Source organism: Thermobia domestica, chromosome 1 (genome assembly GCF_964235325.1).
Source record: "Thermobia domestica chromosome 1, izTheDome1.hap1.1, whole genome shotgun sequence".
NCBI lineage: Eukaryota > Metazoa > Arthropoda > Insecta > Zygentoma > Lepismatidae > Thermobia > Thermobia domestica.
Window position 1 is genome coordinate 32,264,086 of NC_137454.1, and position 12,949 is coordinate 32,277,034.

Here is a 12,949-nt window from a genome sequence, read left to right on the forward strand (position 1 = left end):
CAATTTATTTGGCGTCAGAGCTTTGGCAAGATATAAATCATAAACAAGCTGACTAGAATAGGAGCAAGTAAAAGTTAGCTCTATAAATTATGAGTTTGTCAAAGACATAGAGATTAATAAATTCTGTAATTGATATAAAGATTGCTTGAGAAAGTGATCCTCTTGAGTTAAGGTGATTTTCGGAAGGCAAGAAGTAGGTACAAATACATGGGTAAGATGGGTATATAAAATAAATAGTCGTAACCGACCTGAGAACGCAGTTCCTACCTCGGCGTCTCTAGAAGTTTCGGGTGTTGAATTCCTGGGTTACGATTGATGTCACTGAACACATTTCACTAACACCTTGGTAGCACAGACGCACACGGATCACTTGTTACACAGACGATGGAAATCCTTCACAGTATAACAGAAGATGGTTTCACTTGCGAATCGAGCGGCTGAAACACAAGCGACGTTCGAAGAGATCTTCTACCATGACATCATATGGGATGAAATACGCTCCTGGTTACAGCGTCATAGATGGAAGGGGTGCCAGCGAACAGTAGAGACGAAGCATCCAGCTGCGCGAAGGACGGCTCCAAGGGTGTTACGCTCTCCCCGATAGACTTATAGCTATACGACGACGATGTCGGTAGCCATTGATCTTAAAGCGAAAGGTGTTGGTGATGTTTCATTATGGAAATCAGGTCTGTTAGAATGACGTAGGCAACTCAGCAGGTTTAATGTTAAGAGAAATTTATTGGATTGAAGTTTAAGTCCATAAACCCAGATACAAAGATAGACATCATAATAACTTTGAGATCTAAGGAAAGGTTAATGAAAGGTAGGTGTCAAAATAACCAACTTCGTTCCTAGGTGTTGAATAATATTGGCGTAACACCAAGAAACGCACAATGGTAAGAGTTATTCAAGAGAACTATAGTGGACCTCCAAGTAGCAGGGACAAAAGTGAGTCGCGGGATGAGATAGATTCTCCATGAAGTAATATAGAACTTCCCAGTACTTGGAATCCACAAGCAACGTGCTGATACACAACTTCTGTAGAGGCGGAACTTGGTCTAGCATAGTAATGTTAATAATTCGTAGCACTGTACAAGCAGATGTAGTTAGTTCATCGGCGGTACGTGACGAAATGATCTGAGTCCACTCTAGAAAGAGACGCACATCGAATCCACTCGAGTGTAAGATGTGGTGAAGGTAACATGTAAGTTTAACCCTTTGACTACCAACGGGGCACATGTGTTTCATACGAATAATTCAAACATGGGATTTTTTTTTTTTTTTAGAAAATTCTAAAAAAAAAATGTTGTTCCCCCATCGGTTCAGATGTGACTAGGAGACTGTGTTTAGTTTCCAAAACTGTGTACAGATGTCAGGAATATCCCACATTAAAGGAGTCGTACATGTACATATATATATATATATATATATATATATAAATCCATTTAAAAAATTGGTGGTCAAAGGGTTAAACGAAATATCAAGAGTTTCCAGGCCAGTCCAAAACGTTTATCTTGTTCTCGTCGAACTAAGTCTTACTGGAAGATAGCAGATCTGGCTCGTTTGAGTTTTGGAACCACTCTGGACTGTACCACATTGTATTTGTTAATGGCCATAATCTCTTACATCGGGACAGGTGCTCTTCTTCCACTGTAGAAAAACATCCCCAAAATATCGTTTTTACTGGGTGTTTCACTAATTGGTGAATACGTTTAGGTGAAATGTGTTCGCCAGTTATTTGACGAGTGTGTTGAACCTGCACCTCTTGGACCAGAAAGTGGCTCTCATCAGAGAACCAGTCTTTCTTTGTCCAATATCTGTATTTCCTTGCCCATTAGAGACGTTTCTTCATCATGGCCATTGTCAGTATTGGTGTTTCAATTAGCCTTTTTGCCTTACTACAATTTTCCAACAAACGTTGACACATAATTGTCATGAATTTGAGTTCCTGCACGAACAAAATGTGAAGGTCAGTTTTACGAGTCCATAACAAAACCAAGAGCCATCCGTAGCATTTTCAACAGCATTTTGCTTTCATGCATGGAGAAATACAACTTGCTTCGTTCTTGAGCTTAAAAATTCCACTTACAACACTGGGTAACGCCACACTTAGCAGCAGTCTCTCTATAGGTTAGAGAAGCGTTCTCATTCAATGTCACAAGAGCTTGCATCTTTCTTGAACTAGTGTCCGTCTGGTATTGTAGATATAAAACATAACACGAAATGAGAAAATAATCCTTCGCATACCAAAGTGCACCAAAAGTCACCCACAATCACATCTAACAGTACGACATTCTAAATTGAAGTTTGATTCCATTAATTTGCACAGGGGTGTATATGGCCAATAAAAACTGTTTTCTTGTTCAGAAGAGCCAGAAATGCATTTACATTCAATTAGACGTGCCATGTATTTATTCTGGCATCTTTTTACATGTCATAGAATTACTGTGCACACTATGATATGAGCAGAGCACTTTTATGGAGTGGCTATAGCTACCAAAAATGGAATCAGTGGCTTTTATTTTTTCTTTCATCACATGTCTGAGGCCTTGGTTACCAAGTATACTTAACCTTCAAGAATACTTAGTTGTGAGTATAATAAGCTCTGCTTCATTCAAAACGACTAAAAATAAGTTTTTTAAGGAATAAAATTCTAGAATTCGGACGAAAGTCACGCGAGTGGGAGATATAGGCAAAAATCAGCCCATATATGTCAAGGTTAAAAAATACACACAGTCAAAACATGTTTTGTCTCTAAAATTAAGAATACATCCATCTCGTGACGGCCATTGAGATGCGAAGAGAGATTTTTCATACCTTCCGTTGAACAGGGTCATACAAGGTTGCGTTCACTTAAGTATACTGTTGTATATATCTTTAAAATTGGTTTGTTACTGTATGTATTTAAATAATGCATAATAGTAAAATGAGAATAAGGTATACATTCAGCATAATATTTCTTTCTCTTGCAGTTACCCAATGGCATCTGCGGAGGAGCTCGCAGCTAACTCAGATAACTGTGCCATCTGTTGGGAAAAAATGGAAACTGCTAGGAAATTACCTTGCAGTCATCTATTCCATAAGTAAGTATTACACGCTTTTACGGTTTAAAATCGCTTTCTTTGTGTATTAGAAAGAAAACTTAACTTAAAGTTTGCCATTGTAGATTAGAGAAACTCTATATTTTACTCAATGTTCCAGACTTCATGAATATGCTTATCATTTGCTGAAGAAGATGTATCAGTTTGTGAGTTGGACTTAATTATATAATGTTGAAAACCCCTCGTAATATTGAAGTTTTGAAAAACTTATCCCAACATACTTCCCAACTTACATATAGGTAATTTTTATTTGTTTTTTTCCCTTTACTATCAAAAAACAATGCTATTTATTGATTCATTCTTTGCTACAGCAAGAAGAAAAAACTTTTTTTTTTTTTAGTTTAACGTCTCACGGTTATGCCCTTTAGACTAAAGGAGACAAATGATTAATGAACGATCGTGTAACTGGATTTTTTGTGCTCTTCCTACGGGATTCGAACTCGGAACCACGTATATCAGAGGCGCACACATTGGTCATTAGACTAGCAATGAGACTGTTTCGCGGCAGCAAAATTAAGTCCATGCAGCCTTGTGTAAGCATGTGTTTTCAACATTAATATAAAAATGGAAATTACAAATAGTGTGTGAAAGAAAAAAGTTTAAATTACTCGCTGATCTAGCGGCTATCGCATGTGCCTTTGGTGCAAGTAATCCCGGGTTCGATTCCCGACGGAAGATAAAAAAAATAATTTTACAATTATTCACTCCCATTAATCATCTGTCGTCTTTAGACTAAAGGGTATATCCGTGGGACGTTAAACTAAAACAAAAAAAAGTTAGGACATAAGGTGAGTTTTCTTCCTGTAGTTTGTGCAAAAAAAAAAAAAAAAATATCGACGTAACTTCTCTCAAGAGTTGTCACGTGCTACAGACAGCTTGTAAGCAAGAATATATCACTTCATATGATGTCATTATATAGCGTGTACAATAGCTTTAAAGAAAACTGCTAATTTAACACATAGTCCAACATAAAAATAAACATCAAATAAATAGGTTAAATTACTTTATCATATTGTTAAAATCAAATTTTCTAGTTCAGTAATTTAAAAAAAAAAATGCAGAAATTATGAAAAATTGAAGTTTCAGTATAAGGAAATCCATATTAATGTGTTATAAAAAATTTTATTTACCTTGGTACGTAGTGGTATTTATACCTAGCGTGACCACGAAATTTTTAGGTCTGAATCCATTAGCTAAATGACAGAGTTTGGTCGCCATTTTTTTTCTCGCACTACAAAGTAAAGGCTAAAGTGCTTACCGTGAAACTAAAATATTTACGATCTGGCGATCGTAAACTTCGCACGCTGTGCTTAGCTGTATTTCGTCTTCCTACTTGCTATAAACATCCTCAGGCTAGTTTCCCAGAATTTCACAATTTACATGACTGTGCAAAGATATAAAGAAATGTAGTTCATAGAAATTCTTGAGAAAGCCTCAAGATGGCCACAGCAAATACGTGGATGAAATATAGCTAAGTATAAATAACATGATGCGTCGAAGTAAATAAAAACTTTATTATTAATTTACATAAAAGTGTGTAAGTATGCATACTGAAATTGGCAGTTGGTAGAAGCAGTCAACATTTCACATTTTCCACACAGTAGAGGTATAGCCCGAATACTGTGATTTAATACTTCCACTTCGATATTAGCCGTGTATTAGTATTGTATCTTTCGAATGGATATTTTATATTGTTGTTTCCTCATTTAGATTTCCTGAATCTCAATAATTATCCCAATGTTCATAACTATGAAAATAGTAATCAATTTTTGCTTTAAAATGTAACCGTCTAACAAGAGGGTTCTCTTGTAACCTAATTATTAGAGCTTTTCTATTTCAAGTGTGCCCTCGGAAAATAGTGAAACATACAGTACTTAGGTCCCATTCCCGCAGCCCTCCTACGGACGAAACATTCCCTGTGCTTTGGGGAAGAACCCTGTCCTCATTCAACTATTGAAGGATCTCGTCCAAAGCAACTTGTCTCTCCTCTTTCGAGGGAGATATGGGAAAACATATCGACAGCAGCGCCAACAGGGCACACTTGAAATAGACTGTAACACACATGGTTCCACTGTGTAGACAGGTAGAAAGCTGCTCAAGTTAAGGAGAAGCACCAGCAACAAAACACCAGCAACTCAGCGATGTAGCTGATGTGCAGTTTACACATCATTAAGTTTAAAGCCACCGTCAGCCAACTATAACCCTATGTGGAGTGCAAAGCTAGAAAGTTCAACATTATAATATTATTTATGAAAGGCGAATATTCAGTGCATCACGTTAATCCCTAATAGCAAGTAGTCACGCTAATCCCTAATAGTAAATAACTACACTAATAGATGTGACGACTGCGTGCTATAGGCAATTTGCAAATTTAAAACTATTGTGACCATTTAATTGCAACGTAATAATAATAATTATTTCAAGATAGAACAAGGGCCGTAACCATATCTAGATTTGACTGTTATAACCTGACCAGGAAATTAGTGCGGTTTTTCGTGGAGGGCGCTAGTGTTGTGTTTACATCAGTTTCTAGGTAAACGCGGTGGGACAGGGGAACGGAGAGCGTCACTCTGCAGTGTATCCAACGATTTTCAAAAGTTGCAGTTTACATGTTATAAGTAGCCTAATCTGTTTCGCTTAATAAAGAACTCCATAAATTATATAGTTGTTATTGAATGCAGTAATGGTTATTCCTGCAGTAATGCAGATGTATTGTGGATAATGGCATATGCATGGAAATTAACAATTTAAGAACAAGATAGTACACAAGTGAATTTCTACCGTGTATTAAGCAGATTATATAAAAAAATTGATTACGTTTTATTTGATTTCATTATAAAACAGTAGAAACCTGTAAAACTCAGTAATAAGATGTTAATGACTAAAAGTTTAATTATGGGTTGGTAGCTTAGATACTTGCGCAATATCTTGTAACTAAGTTTAAATCAAGTTAAGGCTCGCGATGCTTGTATTTGTTTTAATGTAGGTCTATCGATTGACAACTAAATTATTTTCTTGAGTTATAGCCAAGAAAGAATTCCGATACGTTTCCACTCGAGAACTGTGGAAGTTCTCTTCGTTGGTCTATTGGCTAGCGCATGTGTCTTTGTTGTACGTGGTTCTGTGAGAGCCCAACAATTAATTTTACAATCTTTCACTTTCATTAATCATCTGTCTCCTCTAGCATAAAGAGCATAATCATGGGACGTTAAACTAAAGGAATTTCATTTCATTTTTTCGATGAATGTTAACCCTTTGGGGGAAAAGGAAGTGAAGAAGAAATTTTCCTTAATTTTTTAAAGGGCTAGGGGATTGCATAGCTTGTCTTTTGGGATTGCCCTGTAAAACCTGATTACAATGCATCTTTCTTTTAGGATTATTATCGTAATCCAGCCTTTTGGTAAATGTGAAATAAAAGTATCGATAAAACATCAGCGTATGGGTAATGTAAGCATAAATATCATTGGTTCAATACACAATAAATTCACAACTTTTATTTATGAGTATAGAAATTCCCTTTGAACTCCCTCTGAATTTCTTTCAGACCCTAGGTCTCTTGTGACAAAGAATTAATTCTTCTATCTGTTTTCATACACAATATAATTTTGAAACTTGGGAGCCTAGTGTTGCCTTTGTGTCTGTAATACATAATCATTTGTCGATTGACTTCAGAAGACTGAGTTTAGCCTGTGAGCATAAGTTGCATATAGTTCAAACATATCAGATGTACGGTCTTGTTTAACAAATCCTGTGTGCACATATGAAATTCAAAGACAAAGGCAATCAATCGTCTTTAAACAGTTGTATTTTTATTTCAAGTGTAAGTACTAAAATGTACTACGTATAGTTCCAAGAGGGGATTCTTAAAAAAAAACAAAAAAGAAAAAAAAGAACTGAACTTAACGTACCTAACATTGGCACTCATCATCTTCTTCATGATTTGATGTAAGAAGCGGGCGCATGATTTCCGGCCAATTGTTTCATCGCCGGTATCTTTGGGCAATGAGATGGCAGTGGAAGACAAACTTCGTTCTTCTAACTTAATATTTTGAAAAACTTACGCAAGTGGTTTTGTTACTTAAATACATATCTATTCACTCTAATCAATTTCAAAAGTACCATTAACTTTATAATAACGTAATGAATATAAGAGTTACCATGAAAATGTATTTTGTATTTCTTTTTTAATATGAAATTCATTTTTTTCTCAATTTCACTGGAGCTATAAGAAATCAATTGTCAGGCTCCCCACTTTAAATTTTAATCGCTCTCCTACCGCCCCCAATGTAACATTGGGTTTATTTCTTTTAAATAATTTTTTCAAAATATAATAGAAATACTGGATTTTTAAATTTCCAAACCATGCTAAATAATGACAGGTTAGATATCAGAGAAAGTTATCTTTATCTACCATCTTAATTAGGGGCGGATCCAAATCTCCTTCGGAGGCGGTTAGATTATCAGTTTCTCTATCACCAGTCTTTTGCAGCACATCCGAAAATGATCTCAATGTAAATTTGTTACTGAAGGTACTGTCAATCGATCGATCACATGGTCCAAATTGGTAGCAATTTCGAAGACGCCTTATCTCAAAACTACACAATAAAACTTGCTTTAAACAATGAAAGCGCAGTTGCCAAAGTATAACTTTGATTCACAAAGATGAACTTCGAGGTTTTGTTAACAGATGAAGTAGGTAATCCTTACACTCTAATGCTACGAAGTTCTCAGTGTTCCTTTGTACAACACTGAGGTTAGTTTATTCGCAAGCTATTGCCAAATTAATATGGAGGGTGTATGTACTTTTTTTTTTTTTTTGCAGCCCCTTAAAATGTTCTGAAAATAACTTACATAAGTTTTGAAATGTGTTTGTCTTAACTTGAACATGTGCGTGAAGTGGTTTATTATGAACAGGGCAAAAACAACTGTAATAGATTAATTACAAGTAATCCGGTTAGAAACACTGTTGTTCGTATTTTAGTTCCAAAACCGGCCACCCGCACTCGTTCGCTGGTCAGGTAATAATATTTGTGTAACCGCAAGTTGGTTGGTAGACAAACTGAAAAAATAAATAAATAAATTGTTAAATGTAAGTAATCAGAGTTTTAATTAAGCACGATTTTAACTTACTCTACAGCTGGCTGAAGGCTAGGGCGCAACAACTAGTAATAATAAAGTAATAGTAGAACAATAATAATAGTGCTATTACTACGAGGGTGATGCAGAAAGAAGTAATGCGTCCAAGGTGATACTTTTGTGTTTGATAGATAGCTCCGATACAGGTATCAGTGGAAAGCTTGCAGTGTCAGCTACAAATGGTGGCACCATTTTTCAACATAGGCTCCATTACGGACAACACACTTGCGCCATCGCGAAACAAGGTATTTTATGCCGTTGGGGATGAATTGTGGTGGCTGCTGGCGTTACCATAGCCGAACTGCTGTTTTCACCTCCGCGGCACAACTGTAGCGTTGGTCCTTAAGATGATCCGTAAGTTCGGGGAAGGGTCAAAGTCGTAGGACACAAGATCCGGACTATAGGCAGCATAAGGCAGAATAACAACACTTTGCCAGCAAATGGGACAATTTTGAAGTTTTTTGGCGGAGGAGAGAACGTGTGGCGATATTCCATCGACTAACACTTCGTTTCCGGGACGGAATGATGTATCCACGATTCTTCGCCGGTGATGAACGTTTCTGGACGCACAACCTTCAATGACAGCTCGTTGTTTCAACCGAACGTCAATACTGGATGCTATGGATTGTTTCATTACTCTGGAACAAGAAGAGATAGGAAGATGAAACAAGTGACATTCTATAGCTTAAATATCAATGCATTAATGATAAACAGTTCAGAATGTTTGCAGTACTACTGGCCAAATAGTGGATTTGGAGACATTACTTTCTGAATCACCTTCGTATATGAAACATTTTGTGAACATAAAAAGGAGATTTTAGTTACTATTGTGTAAATGAAAACTTTCTACAAAACAGAAGATTTTAGAAAAATATGGAAACGAAAGAATAACATACACACTAAGAAATCTATAGAAGTTGATGAATGTTTGATTTTATTTCACTGTCACACATTACTTTTGGTAAATAATGACTTATTTGTTCATAAATTAACACTGTTTAATGTAGAAGTTTTCTGACTGTATTATATGAGGAACTGTTTCTGTTATCCTTCTTTCCTTATCTAATAATATGCTATTTTGTCATTTTCAGTTCGTGTTTGCAGTCGTGGTTAGAACAGGACACTTCGTGTCCAACGTGCCGAATGGTGTTGAGCATCCAAAGTCCCTCCAGCATGGACAGCGCTAGTCGTGTGGACAACTTATTGGCTGGAGATACCCAGGGAAACAACCAAGTGACCACGCGGAGACCCACAAATCATTTCTTTCATTTCGATGGTACAGTAATCAAAGCTTTTTGAAACTTTTTAATCTAGTATTTACCCGTTTTTGACGATATGTCGCAGTTTTCTATGGTGGTCGGCTTAAAAGTACATGTTTCTCCTGGAAAAGTAGCGAAATTGAATCTTTATTTTTGAGTCGTTTGAAAATATCTGAAGTTTGATGGACATTAAAAAAAAATGTTAAATTCATTTTTGTGCTTGTATTGAGTTCTATACTTCTTGATGTTGATCATTTAACTTCAACCTTTTCATTCATCATGATGATGGATGTTAAGAACATCAGTGTTTACATTATTAATACAGGATCCTACAAACTAAGAATAAGCAATTGCTAACATAATAATCAGATACTCACTTCAATATTTAGATCCAGATATTACTGTGGTGACTGCAAAGTTGTATGTTTCAGTTTTTATGGAACGTTCAGTATCAAACGTTACATTTTACATTTTCGTGTGAAGATCTGGTGATATTTTCTCTTAGTATTCTACTCAACTTTTCTGTGAATGACTGTAAATTGGAAACTTTTTAAAACATTGCAAGAAAATTTGAAGGAAGATTTTGGAAGTGGTTTAGTTCAACTTGATAGCTGAAATGGTCATATAATGAATTAATTTTTTAAACACACTTATAATCCTGTTTCTTAAGATAATGATGCTGTATTAGAGAACATCATAGACGTTCAGTTGATCTGGTCATGTTTGATTTGTTCAGTTGAAACATAGACTAAAGTGACATTGCTACAAATAATTAGGGATCAATCAAAAGATAGGATTGATTTGATTTGGAGTTTAGTGTCCGTTTCAGTAGCTATGTGAGACGTGGGCATCCGAACCACATGAGTTGCTGTCAAGAATCGAAGCCAGGTCTCCCACACCAAAGACGCTTACGAAAACATGGGAGCACTTGCATGGCTTGATATTTGAACGTAGTCAGTTTGAATCACGTGCCCGTTGAGTAGAGAAGAACAGTAGTAGTATGTTGTTATACGTCCAAGCGAGTGCAACGTAACGTAACTCAATCCTGAGTAAAGAGAGGAGGAGTTGAGTTTAACGTCCTTTCAGCAGCGAGGCTATTTGAGACGGGACCTATTGATTAACGTGGAATCCGAGCCACGTGAGCTCCCGCCGAGAATCGAGCCCGGGTCTCCCACGTCAAAGGCGCGTACGCTAACCGCTTAGCCACGAAGGAGCTCTCTGAGTAAAGAGAATTCGTTGGCGAGTGAAATCTTTCGTTGCATGTGATCAGTATTCAACGTGTGTGCCAAATTTCAAGATGGACAGGTATGCAAGGCTTAACAACCTGAACCTGAACAGACGCATGTAATCATTTCAGAAAAATATTGCAGCTGTGGATGTGATGGCAGAGGACAATCACTATAACCGCATGTGAAGGCAACGTCAGAGTCGAATCCATCCATAGCATCCTGCACTGGGATATCGGAAGGTGTTTACTGAATAGATACCCTGGTATCTCGCTGACGATCAGAAAACCGTACGGATAAGGATAGCCTGAAATATTTCATCCGATACTGCACGGACGGACAGCGTTTCTTGTAACAAATCATGGCTGGTGATAAAACGTTGTGCCATCGTTTCCAGCCGGTAACGAAGATGATGAATCAGAAATAGAGACATCTTGTGTCACTATTACCTTCGGCAAAGTTATCTACTCACACCGTAAAGTTATGTTGAAAGTGTTTTCAATGTCAGTTCAGTTTCTTATCATCACCGTCTCCTTTAGCCTAACTGGCATAACCGTGGGACGTAAAACTTAACGATTTCATTTCATTTCAAATCTAAAGTCTGTCTAGATAGTTTCTGATATGTAGAAAATCTTCATTTTTGAATCTTGCGCTGAATTTATTCATTTTCTGTCCAATGGTTTATAATACAATCCCATCGTGTACCCAAAATATTCCTATCATGGTTTAATTTAGGTCCCTTAGTTCTAATAAATTAAGATTCGTAAATTGATCTTTGTGTTTGCGAAGAGGTTCCAGGATAGTACTTAGCGTATGGTGTCCGTGAGGTTTTTACATAATCCTGATACTGCTCTTTCATTATTTTTAGAATCACTTATATGCTCTTTTATTCTAATGACAGTGTATCTTGTTAGTCATGTCAAGGTATGTGAGTTGGCATTGGCAGCTAACTTCATAAGTTGCTGAATGAACTTTTGCGTCGATGTAGTAACTTTTGTATTCAGTTACGCATATCTTTTAAATTCGCAGGAGAGGGGACACAGTGACTAAGTGGTGAAGCGCTTACTTCATGCGTGAGTTTTCTGGTTTGAGCCTCGGCTAAGTAAGTTTGTGGTGGACAATATCATGTCCGTGGGTTTTGTCGGGGTACTCCCGTTTCCCTCCCTCTCTCATTCTACCAATTTTCATCACCAGTCATTTGCCTTAAATCATCCGTTTTCCTTAGCCTAAAGGACATAATCGTGAAAGATTTCATAACACACAGAGTGAAAAAATGACCGACTGGACCGAGGCTCGAAACCGAAATTCGGGTATGTAAAGAAAAAAAATGGTTATGTCCTTTTATTAGTATAATTGAAATGAAATCTTTGAGTTTTACGTCCCACAGTTATGCCGGTTAGGCTAAAGGAGACGGTGATGATGAGAGATGAGTGAAATGGTGGAATGAAGAAAATGGAAGGAAACGGGAGTACCCCGAGAAAACCTACGAGCACGGTGTTTGTCCACCACAAAGTTCACACGGCGCGAGCTGGGATCGAACCAACGACTCCAAGCACCGGAGGTGAACGCCCTACCACTGAGCCACCGTACCCCCCCCCCCTCTCCTTTCATTAGTATATATGGAATCACAACCATCATTATGTGCTCGGTATACTGACAACGGATTGTCTAATGACAGTAGGGGGTTGTGGTACAACCCACGTGGTCCGAGAAGAGAGCACCAACCTCTAAAGTGAGTGGCTGTTTTGAGAAGTGGACTGGATGGTGTAGTTTTTAACACATCGGCACGGTATGCTGGAGGTCCCGGGTTCGAGGCTCGGTCCAGTCAGTCACTTTTTCACTCTTTGTGTGTTACAGAATTCGCACTTACGGAGGATCTTGTGTGTAAAAATAAGTTTAAGTAGGTCGTTTCCTCCTTTCATTAGTATATATGAAAGATTTCATTTTATTTCATATAAATTCGTAGTGATTGTAAAGCTACTCTGAAACCGTATATAATGTTTATTATAACATACCCAGTGACCTTTGCATACAGCGGTATAGCTATCCAATCATCAGGTTTTTATTATTTTTGAAGTAATATGTACACTCATGTCCAAAATTATTGTCGCATGTCTATAAATATGTTGTTGTAGGAATATAGTTTGATAACGATTTCGCCCAGTATCTCTTATAATGTTAGTATATGTATAATCGGCAAAGACATGTATGTGGCAAATTTTATGTC

At 37.1% G+C, this 12,949-nt stretch overlaps 1 protein-coding gene across 1 annotated transcript in view; it reads left to right on the forward strand.

Moving 5' to 3' along the window:
* LOC145684322 (E3 ubiquitin-protein ligase AMFR-like) overlaps positions 1–12,949 on the forward strand; it is a 271,548-nt gene that overhangs the window by 245,053 nt on the left and 13,546 nt on the right. Inside the window, exons 5-6 of the mRNA XM_081756518.1 lie at positions 2,973–3,083; positions 9,329–9,513. Coding sequence (XP_081612644.1) covers positions 2,973–3,083; positions 9,329–9,513 — 296 coding nt within the window. The remainder of the gene's footprint in view (positions 1–2,972; positions 3,084–9,328; positions 9,514–12,949) is intronic.